Source organism: Cryptomeria japonica, chromosome 4, assembly GCF_030272615.1.
Source record: "Cryptomeria japonica chromosome 4, Sugi_1.0, whole genome shotgun sequence".
NCBI lineage: Eukaryota > Viridiplantae > Streptophyta > Pinopsida > Cupressales > Cupressaceae > Cryptomeria > Cryptomeria japonica.
The window spans coordinates 267,117,530-267,129,649 of record NC_081408.1 but is presented as its reverse complement, the minus strand read 5'-3'; the positions used below and the strand labels follow the sequence as shown (position 1 = coordinate 267,129,649).

At 34.6% G+C, this 12,120-nt stretch overlaps 2 protein-coding genes across 2 annotated transcripts in view; both read right to left on the bottom strand.

Annotated features, from left to right (window-relative positions):
• The window catches only part of LOC131054740 (cysteine-rich and transmembrane domain-containing protein WIH2-like), a 39,994-nt gene extending 32,798 nt beyond the window's left edge, over window positions 1–7,196 (bottom strand). The window contains exon 1 of the mRNA XM_057989326.2: window positions 7,045–7,196. Coding sequence (XP_057845309.1) covers window positions 7,045–7,096 — 52 coding nt within the window. The 5' untranslated portion in view covers window positions 7,097–7,196. The remainder of the gene's footprint in view (window positions 1–7,044) is intronic.
• A 2,517-nt stretch (window positions 7,197–9,713) lies between these two features.
• On the bottom strand, window positions 9,714–10,862 carry LOC131054739 (cysteine-rich and transmembrane domain-containing protein WIH2). The gene is made up of 3 exons (XM_057989324.2): window positions 10,703–10,862; window positions 10,279–10,429; window positions 9,714–10,030 (listed from the first exon to the last, which is right to left on the bottom strand). The coding sequence occupies exons 1-3, from the start codon at window positions 10,752–10,754 to the stop codon at window positions 9,982–9,984; spliced, it is 252 nt and encodes an 83-aa protein (XP_057845307.2). The 5' UTR covers window positions 10,755–10,862; the 3' UTR covers window positions 9,714–9,981.
• Between the last annotated feature and the right edge of the window lie 1,258 nt (window positions 10,863–12,120).

The window sequence follows — 12,120 nt, the reverse complement described above, 5'->3', positions numbered from 1 at the left end:
ATCCTAGCCACCGCCCGCGCCGCAAACAATCGAGCGAACTCGTCTGTCATCCCCGCATCTTGGATCTCTGGGGTATAATCCCAGATCTACCCGGCCAACCCCACAAACTCCTCCACTGCCACGACACTATCAATAGTCGGCCCCCAATCGGCCACATCCTGCTGCCGCCGTGCATAAAGGCACGCTCCCTGAGGAATACCCTACTAGCGCCCGAACTGCCTCAAAACTCGGGTCACCACAAACCGCTCAATCACAAACGGGGTCCTCCCAATCAAGTATCTGGTCATAAAAACAAAGGGCATCTCCAGCCCATCCTCTGCCCATACCTCGCATCCTGTATACGGTCTCCAGGTGACTGTATCTATGTCATCAAAAACCCTCCTCCAATGCTCTAGTTTGCCCAGCTTACGCTGGACAACTAGACCTCTGTATCCATAGGCATATGCTACACCTACGGGCCTGTCCCTGTTTGCTAATGGCCTCGCTGCTGGAATGTGCTCCCAGCACCATACCTGTAATAAAGTCACGCCAGCTGACAAACTGCCGTAACCGAGGTATACTACCTCATGTAAACTCCTGTATAAATGAGCCAGCATCGCTGACCCCCATGCAAACCTCCTGCCCTGAGTAACCATCTCCTCCAAAACTAGTCCCCATCCCACCGAGAATCCCTTTGACCTGCGATCAGGACAAAGGAATCCCCCAATGAATCCTGCCAGTACAGATGGCAGCGGTGCATAATCTAAATCTAGAAACTCCTGCCATGGAATCTCGTAGTCGCAGACTGTATCATCATGGAAAATCCAGCGTAGTGCCTCTGTGCCACCCTCCTCCGACTGCTCGTACGGTAATAGTGCCCCTACCACAGGAATGCGTAGAATCCGGTAACAGTCCTCAAGGGTGACTGTCATCTCTCCAGTGGCAAAATGGAAGGTTTTGGTGTCGCTATGCCACCTCTCTGCCAAAGCTGTCAAAAGCCCCCGGTTCACAGTGAACTGAGGCATATCCAGCAGAGACATCAATCCACATCTCTCAATAATTTCCAAATTGACCTGTGACAACCGCGGTATCAATGTCCACGGTCTGGGGAATCTCTCCCTTGACTATACCACGCCCAATCGCTCCTATCAACAAACAAAACATATCCAATATTAGTTTCCACATCAAAACACAGATATCAAGATCAAACTTACATCAACAACATGAAACAATTTGCTCATCTACATCAAAGTTCAAAATCCTATCATTTCATATCAACTTGTAAAACAACTCAAGTTATCAAAAACCATATCAAAACTTGTAAAACAACTCAAATCTCCACAATCACATAAACTTGTAAAACAACTCAAGTTTTCCACCCATATCAGCTTGTAAAACAACTCAAGTTTCCAACCCATATCGGCTTGTAACACAACTCAGGCTTTCACACACATTGAACTTGAAACAGAACACACATATAAATCATATTTTGATTAAACACAACACATTGATATCTATACATAACTTGGAAAATCACAAATCAAAACAAGTTATACCAACACTCATATTGGATAAATTCATCAAAACATGACAGGCCAACAAAACAAATTTTCAAATCGGCCCATCCTGCAATTTTTTTTCAGATGAGCTAAAATAGTTATTCAATGCGCTAAAAACCTCCCACGCACTAGGCTGTCTCTCCTACGTGCTAATCTATTTACCCTACGCGCTAGACTCTATCTACGCGCTAAAATTTTCATCACATGCACTACCTAACCCACCCAATGCACTAGACTCTGCTTACGCGCTAATCTATCCCTCCTAGGCGCTACTCGTTTAGCCCTATGCGCTAGGTTAAGCCTACGTGCTAAACCCCCTTGCCCATGCGAACCCCTGCGACTCCTATGCGCTAGGTCACCCCTACGCGCTAACCTGCTGAATGGAAGCGCTACCCAACACTTTCTATGCGCTATTATACATGCACACGCTAACCTAATAATTTTATGCGCTAACCTATCTTTTTCAGACGCGACCCCTAAATTTGAACCTGATGCGCTACTCTACACTTCATATGCGCTACTATAGACCCTAGACATGCTAAAACGTAAAACCCGAACTTTGAAATTCAAAAACTGACTAAAAATGACAAAATAAAAAGTCAAAAAAAGGTCAAAAACATGGACTTACTGGTGGTCCCCGCCCTGCAGGTCTCCGATACCTCCGAACGCGCTCGAAACGGTGTCTGTGATAAGGAATAGGCATTTTCTCTCCAGAGCAAATTCTCTTTCTCCAAAGTCAACCAAGCACAAATGAGTCTAAATCAAGCCCTTTTCCCCTTTTATAAGAGGAAAATGAAATTAGGGTTAGCCAAATGGACCTGTAATATGGTCGCGGTCTCCCCTATACCATAACATTTGTAATTTATCGGGAGATGAATCAATTTGCACACATTATACATGCATGGAATCATACACATCATACGCAACTCTTCAAATTAAATCAAAAGTTTTTTTCAAAAATATTGATTCATCTCCCGAGGGGGCATCACCATCAAATATCGAATCTGGGGCATCACATCGAATCTGGGGCACGACTTGTAAATCAAAAGAGCGACACAAAAATTGCATTAGATCATAAATCATGATAAAGCATCATTTTATTTGAAATAACATGTGCACACACGTCACTTCAAAGAGGGGCAAAATGTAGACGTATAAAAATGACCACATTCCTACATGAATATTTTATGTTCATTTCTCTATTTGATTAAATCCAATTTAATTAAATTATCCACCTTCCTCTATTTAATTAAGTAAATTACTCAATTTATTTAAATTAAATTCACTATACCCATTTAATGAATAAATCATTTTATTCAATTAAACCCCCCCTATCCACTTTTAATTAAATTCAAATTTAATTAAATAGTTATCCTAAATTGAATAAATCTAATTTATTTAATTTCTCCAAATTACAACCAAATTGAATTAAATTATTTCAATTAAATCCTATTATCTCTCCATCCACTTGCAAAATCCCAAACCCCTTTCTAATCCCTTCTAGAATCTTCTAATCACTTCTAATTAACCTAACCCCTCCTCTAAACTTTGTCACATCCCTAAGCAAAAGGAAGTCACTTCTCAAAACCTCAAAGTCTTTGATAACCATTAAAGGTTTTCAACCTTCAACCACTAAATGGCTCAAAGTTTTTGAAAACCATTGAAGGCTTCCAACCTTCAACCACTTAATCCCCAAAGTCTTCAATAACCATTAATGGTTAATTCAAACCCTCCTACATGGTTAAAACATTTGTTTTGACTCAACCTCTACCCAACCCAAAGGTCTCATCAGGGCTTTAATGCTTTGACCATGATTATCTCTTAATCATTTGCACAAAGGTTTATCCTTGGATTAACTCTTAATCCAATGGGTAAGCCTAACTTAGACTTGACCCTTAGCCTTTAGATAACCATGAGGTCTTCTCAGGCCTTTAATGCCTCCAACCTCTTCTCTTAACCCAACCCTATGTTGACACTTGTCACCATTTCATTGGTGCCAATTGTGCACATGGATACCCAACTTTCAAACTCAACCCTTGATTAAACCATTCAATCTTGACCCTCCATTGCCCTGTTTATGCTATAAATAGAGCTCTCATTCCTCCATTTGCAACAATCATCTTTCAAATTTGAAGCATTACACTTGTGCTCAAATTATTTCAAGCTTTCTCATTTCATATATGCTCCTCATTTAGCCTCTTTTAGATCAGGAATTAGACTAATATGCATGTTTAGAATAATTTCTTTATCATTTTAGCTCAATCATAGACTAAATATAGTATGCTAGGATAGTATTCATACTAATCTTGTCATCTTATCATTTAGTTTATTGCATTTCTAAGATCATACATAGCCTAACACATCTCATCCTAAAAACTATCAGTGCATCCCTCGTTCTTGCATTTGCCATCCCTAAACCATTTTGCTCAGTGATCTGAGAGCAAAAACATTGGTTTGAGGGACATTGTGAGATAGAGAACCATGGGACCCTCCTTGGGAAGCTGAGTAATACGTTATTACTCCATAGCTTGCACCAAGAAGTCCTGTGTGTGTTTGTGGACTAGGATTTAACTAAATTTTCACATATTAAGTTTTATTCACCCATTTTTCCCGCATACATATTCCTCTAAAGACTAGAATATATTGATATCTCAAAATACAATACTCTAACTTCATGTAAAGCTCATGAGACTACAAGTGTATAAATAGTGCGATTCTTTTAAGTTTGATTTTGAAGTTGACTTTCAATAGCAATCTCATTCCTTTCAATTGAAATATTGTTATAATTTTAAAATTCTTATAATTAGTTTCTTGGATTCTTTCCAATTAAATCACTTTAAAAAAGACTTAATAAATAAATAAAATATTTAAAAGATAATAAGTAATTAAATATTAAAATATAAAATGGAACAAATAAAAGGGTCTAAATGCTTTTCATCAACATATATATTCTTAAAAATTAATCATGTTTTTTTTTCAAATTTTTTATTTAATAATTAGATTTCACAAATGTTTACCTTATAAATGCATCAAATTTTGTATATTTGACTCAATTTAAAAGTTAATAATCTAAAATACTATTATAACATCAAAATAAATATATATAAATCTTTATTTGTCTTTTCATATTCTATTTCACTTGAGTTATATGTCTTATAAATTTATTTTTGAGAAGGCATCATCTACTAATCTTGCTACATGTAGCTCATCTGAGTTACTTTTTAAGTTTTATGCAGGTTATATAACAATGACAATTATGAGATTGATGATATTTCTATAATGACTTTTTTTTTTATATTTTCATCCTTTTAAAAAAAATAAACTTTTTTTTAGTTATTAAATTTCATAAATTAAAAGTATCCAAGGTCTAATGATAATCCAACTAACCTTATAACATAAGGATTTGAGACTAAAGTAAATGCTAAAAAATGTGTAATAGAGGATGAAGAGTAAAATATAATTAATGAGGAATGTTGAATTTAAAAATTTGATGTTAATGTTGATTTTGTAATAGAAATGGTTTTTAACCTGTTAATAGGCCGTGAGGCCAAAAAATTGTTGCAACAAAAGAGGCCAAATAAGCCAAAATCTCTACAACAATACTATTCAAAATATTAGATCGGAAGATGGCATATAGGCCCTTAATTGACTTCATTGAAAGGGTTGAATAATCTAGAAACACCTAATAACATAAACGAGGAGTACTCCTATGGCTCTGGCACCATGTTGGAGAAGCCAAGATCTAGGAGTCACATCCAAATAACCATTCACAGGGTGTGTAAACCATAGATAAGCCAATCAACACATCAATTAAGTTGAAAGCTGAATTGATTAAAGTACATAATGAGTGCAATGTCTTATTAAAGAAGATTAGAAATGAAAATTCTATTGAAGAAAATATATTAAATATTTTTTGATGTAGGGGACATAATCACACTAGGAAACCTAGTACTAGATTAGGGCACACCATACAACCTAATCTAGTTAGTTTGACCTTCTTTAAGATTAATATGACCTCCTACAATTTCCTTTTATCCTCTATTCAAATTCACTAAGAAAATAATTGCATTGAAAATCATAGTGGGTGTTACTCTATGATAAACCTCCATTCCAAGGATCCTATGAGAATTTGTTCTCACATAACACAATTGTGTATATCTCACAAATGGGATAGAGATTTACACAAAATTCATCCTAAACTACAAAAAATTAGATCTAGATCCTTAGAGTATGAAAAGTTAAATTTAATTAAGGATTTAATCATTCACTAAATTTTACATAGAAACATGGAATTTATACAAGTGTCATTATATTTGGAACAAATATTGATATAGAATTAAGAGAAGAAAAACATACTTTTAAATCTTAATAGACACACGTATGCATTCATACAAATAAATAACAAAGTGTAGTCATACTTTCCAAGCCAACTTTAAATAATTTTAAATCTTAAAATATTCATAAATCTACATAATTTAAATTTAGATTTAGAAATTTGTATAATAATATTATACTACTTAAAATTAAAAATATTATAAATATTTTAAGACCAATATAAATTTCATCATTGATCACAACCAATTTTAATGTTTAATGTCTTCTACATAAATTGGTTTATAAAATTGATTTCAATTTTACTTATTTCACAAGAAGGGTAACATGCTTTTATTTTTAAGATTAAACCAACTTTTTTTATTTATATTTGTATGTAAGAAAAATATATGTTAATTAAAAGTTTGCAAAAAAAAATGAAAGATATAATGTAATTTATAATGACTCTTTTGCATTTTAAAATTGAGGTTGAAGAAAGAAGCTTAAAGATAAATATTGAGATAAATAATTGAGTTGATGATTCTTAAGAATGTGGAGTATGAATTAGGTTACTTTGGATGAATCTAGAGCTAAGCATATTTGATCCATGTAATGAATATGGTCTTGTAGAGAGCTATTTTTTCCCTAAAGACATAGTACAACCTACCAAGGATCTCATATACACTACACATGTCTAAATACAAAATACTCTTCTAATTCACCATCCCTTCCAAAAGAAACTAGAAAACTCACCATCCCTTCCAAAAGCCATCGCCTCTAGATTTTGTCTCAGGTGGGGGTCCTCCTTGGAGAGGGTAACCTTTCTGGGGATACCCAGCTGGAGGATAGCCCTGTGGTGGTGGAGGATAAGCCTGTGGATACCTAGCTAGAGGATACCCTGTTTACATTAAAAAGAAAAAATAAATCATAAAACTGCTAAGATTGGAACAAAATTAGCTTAGATTCATATTTCTGTATTAGATGATATAAATCTTCTATCAAAATTAAATTGAATAAATCTTTTCAATGAAATTTTCCCAATAAGATTGCTTCTAAATTTCAACTACGATTGTTTTTCAATCAATCAAACGATCGAAACACTCTTATCCAATAAATCAAATGTTTCAAAAAGAACCCAAATGACAATGGAAAAGATTGAACATAACGAAATCCTAAAAATGAGAATGAGGAAAACCTTGTGTAGGAGGAGCTCCAACAGGGGCTTGTTGCTGATTGTAATAACTCATTCTCTGTAAACTAAAGAAACAAGAAACAAGAAACAGAGCCTGCAAACAATAACAAAAAGCGTCTTCTCTGATGAAATGAAATGAATGATTTCTATGGAAATGCTACATTGATAACAATCTCGATTCCTTGTATTTGAAACATTGTTGCAATTTTTAATTCTTATATTTATATTCTTGGACTCTTCCTAAGAAAAACACATACAAAAAGACTTAATGAATAAAAAAAATATTTGAAAAATAATAAATAATTTAATTTTTAATATTAAATATAAACTAGGACCACAAACTCTTAATTCTATTATGTATATCTTGTTTATATTAATATATAAATCTATCGGCTAATGTCCTTTATTGATAAAAAAATAAATTTAAACTAGGACTTGCAAGTAGAGTGTAAAGTAATTGGTTTAGAAGAGCTTAAAAGGATAGTTGCAAGTAGAAGAGTCTTGAACAATTGAGAGCTGGAGCTGCAAAGAATGAAATGAGAATTTGTTGAAGATTACAACAGTATGAGAGATGGGGACATTTGTAAGGGAACTCATGATATGAGTAGCAATGAGATAGTTCATAAAAATAATGCTTGCAAAAGAATTTGTTCACGAAGAGTTGAGGAAGATTAAGACAAGAATAGAAGTCATGAAAAAATATTACTTTCTTGATAAATTTATGATTGTAGAAAAGAGGAGCAAAGTTGTTGTAACAGCCGAAGAGGTTGAAAAGAAGAAGAATGAGAGCTCAAAAATTTGTGGTCCCTTTTTTTTTCAAGGGCCTCATGAAGATGTTCCAAAGAATTGCTTGAAGAAGCAAGTAGAGAAGAATTTTTTGAGCATGAGGTTGAAGGAAAAGCATGTATTGATAAAGGCATGAAGGAGAAGAGAGAAAAGGGAGATGTAAGTGTAGAACTAAGCAACGACGAAGGTATATCAAAGATGATGGACTTTGAGAGTTCTCAATTTGGCAAGAATATTGAAGAAGATGAAGATGATCTTCTATTCAAAGAGAAGATAGAAAGATAAATAAACTATTGGAAGGAGAATTTCTAGACAAACTTAAATAGGGGCTTGCAAAACTTGACATTACAAGTGAGAAGATGAATTTTGCAATGAAAGATGATGAAAAAGATGTTGGAGTGTAATAAAAGAGAATGAGGTAATTGTACAAAATTTTGAGTTTGGTTTACTTTTATTTACAAAAATGAAATTAGAGGATGTAGTTATAGATTACTGTGGACATCACATGTTTGCACATAGAAGCTATAGAGGATGTTGCAAGTGAAACGTGGTGAAGGTGGTTAGTTTGAGGTTAGTCAAAACCCATGAAAGAGGAGAAGAGTGGAAATATTTTTTGGCGGAGAAAGTCAGATAATGGTGGATTGTATCCCACAAACGAGGAGAGGAAAGGAAGAAATTTGTTGGACGAGGAGGTCGGTACATGGTGGAACCAATTCCACATTGAGATAGAAGAGTGAAGAGCATAATTGTTGGAGAAGAGTGATGATTGTTTTAATCTGGTGCTGGAAGAAGAGGAAGAAAAGAATGAAAGAGGAATGGTGCCAATAATAGCATTGGAGTGTGCATCGATAATTTACTATCTAGAAGAATAGTCCTATTACTCAACTCCATTTTGTGAGTTATGCTCACAACAAATTTCCTACCTAGTGTGTTTGATGTGAGAGGATCTTGGTGGACAAGTGATTTTCATCAACCAAACACAAAAGAGATTTTACTTTGAGTTTGACTGTTTGTTTCAGTTTTCAAATTTTGGTGTGCATTTGTGGACGGTTAAGGCAAAATTGTGGTTACGATATCTTTGACAAAGGAAAATTCCAGCATTCATTTCCAGTGTGGAAATGTGAGAGGGCTGTTGGTAAAAAAAATCCCAAACAGCACGCTAGCTTGGAAGGTGAAGAGCGAGCGCGTGGGAAAGATAGAGAAATCAAGTGCCATAGATTTTGAGGGAAAAGCAAAATGAATGATTGTTGCATGAAAATGATAAAAAAAAGCTAAGAAATGACTTCTTGTTGGATGGAATAGAAAAGATAATAGTGAAACCTTGTTGCGCAGGGAAGAATAAAGAGGGGAAATATCTAGAAATCAGGGTAGCTGCATGGGAAGAGTAATAGAATTGGCATGAGAAGAGAAAAAAACTTGCTGTGTTTTTGAAAAGATGAAATAGAAAAAAGAACAAGGAAATTGTTGCACAAGGTTACCAGTAGAAACAACTGCACGTGATGAACCAAAAGAACATTAGGTAAATGAGTAAATATAGTGAACAAAAAAAAGATTATTGCACTGACTTTGAGCCTTAAACAAATCCAAAGAAAACATAGGAAAAAGAAGCATGCTGTGCGGATAGGGAAGGGCAGAAGATTGAAGAAGAAGAGCATATGGAGATGGTGTAGGAATTAGTTGGTGTAAAAACAATATCAAATTTACCTCATTAAATTTTTTTATTTTGAATTACCTCATTTAGTTCAGGTTTACTATCAACACAAATCTAATAGATTACTTTAGAATTTAATATGTGAGTAGTGATTATATGTACCAATCATGCACTCAATATATTTAATCTAGCGAGACAAAATGCCTTGTGCATACCATGCACAGTAGGTATGAAATTTATAACAGAAAGGAATTTCCTTCAATTTTATTTTTATTTATTAAAATATATATTATAAATATACTCCACTAAACAGTCAAAGCCCAACAATCCTCCAAGCAAAGCAAATTCAATACAACAATATGAATATGGCTACAAATGGGTCCTAAGGAAAGCTCTACAAACAATGAATTTTGAGCCAGTAATGACAGCTAATCCTATATCCAAATTCAATCATTTAATCTTAGCAGACCAAATTTTGAGCCTTTGCAAATTCCTGTACCAGCTCAAAAGCAACATTCTTCCAACACACAACAGCAACAGAGGGCAGCACAACTGCATTTAAAACAACACAGAAAATAATTAGCCAGATCTGCAAGAAAATATGAAACAATAAGGTTTTTCCTAATCCAACCATTCCTTCACTAATCTATTTCTCATAAGCAGTAAATTGTGGGTATTCAAATAAGTGAAGGATTGAAACTACCCAGTTAAGAATGACATTCAATTTATTCTTGTTTTGAATTGAAATTTACTTATAAGGATAACCAATTAAGCACATCAAAATAAAGCAGAGAACTCACCATCCCTTCAAAAAGCCATCTTCTCTAGATTGCCTCTGAGGTGGAGGTGGGGGTCCTCCCTGGGGAGGGTAACCCTGCTGAGGATACCCAGCTGGAGGGTAACCCTGTTGTGGTGGAGGATAAGCCTGTGGATACCCAGCTGGAGGATACCCTGTTCACATTAAAAAGAAATAAAAAATCATAAAATTGCAAAGATTGGAACAATATTACCATAGATTCATATTTCTGTAGGGTTTGTGTATGATATGAAATCTTTCATCAATAAATCATTAATTGAGATAGATTTTTCAGATAAGACTGCTGCTGAATTCTACCATGTTGTTTTTGCGAAACAATGATAAATCAAATGTTTTAGAAAAAAACCCAAATGACAGTGGAAAAAACTGAACCTAAAAAAGCCCTAAGATATGAGAATGAGGAATACCTTGTGGAGGAGGAGCTCCAACAGGGGCTTGTTGTTGATTATAATAGCTCATTCTCTGTAAACTGAAGAAACGAGAAACACAAAACAAATTCTGCAAATAATATTAAGCGACTTCTCTGATGAAATGAAATGAAAGATTGCTATGGAAATACTATCTAGCGTTCCTTATTATATCACGATGTTTTTGAAGAAACAGGGGAAGTTTCCAAGCAAAAGACAACTTAATTAATTAATTAATTCCTCGTGGCCAGTTGTATTTGGATTTTATACGTAATTGTGATTCCAGAGTGTTACGCGTTTTTTTTGCATTGCTTTCGTTTACTTATTCCTGAACTTCCTCTGTTCTCCGTTGACTTTGATTTTATCCTTTTTAAATGTCGGCATCGACGCGTCTTTATCTGTGTTAAGTTTCCTCTCTCTAGAAGACACGTGGCATCGCGTACTGGGTTTTTATGATAATTTGTGAAGTTGAGTGTATCTGGTGAAATTCCTCCACCCTGCTTGCACTTCAAAGGGCAGAAATAGAGATCATGTAAATTGTGCTTCCCTTGCAAAAATATTACACGTATTTATAAAAATAAAGTGGGCCGAAAAAGTCACATCTTGAAAGTGCAAATTGAGTGACTTATTTTTTTAAAATTGATTTCAGTTTCACTTATTTGGGAGAACGTTGACCTGCTTTTATTTTTTTAAAGATTAAATCAGTTTTTTCTGTTATTTGTAATTTTCATATTAGTGTTGATATGTAAGAAAAATATATTTTCACGCTGAAGGCATCTTTTATTTGAGATGCACAAGCTGATTCAAAATCAACTATTCAAATTTCATTAAAATCGATGCAAGACGATTGCAGATGTTTAGTCTGTCAATTTTTCCTCATTGACTTTACGGTCTTCGAAACAAATGAACCGTTTTTCCCTCAGTAACGGATAGACGTGCAACTTGCCTTCACCCTGACAGGACCATTGATAGCAGACTATATGGATTTCATTTCTACAGACATTTTACATCATCGTTTCCAACTAGCAAAAGAAAGAGAGTAACCTATCAAAATGCATCCACGGATATCCTACACTTCGTACACAACAAAATGATAAAAAAAATCATAGCTGTTAGATTTTTGTTGTTGCTTTTTAACTTTGGACAGAATTTCATCTCGAAAACTGCATATGAAAAAAAGTATGAAAGAAGCCCACCCATGCATTTCTGATTTCCTCATTGATGACAACATCTATATAAAAATCAAAATATTATGTTGACTATATTTTTAAATAGAAAAAGTTGTATTATGAATTTTAAATGGAACCGACTATTCTCCACATAAAATGGCATGGCCATGGCATGTGGGAGATCACATGACGTGGCATGGGGTCCACGGAGAAGGTCACGAGGTGCCGATGGTACGCGAGTTTTCGACA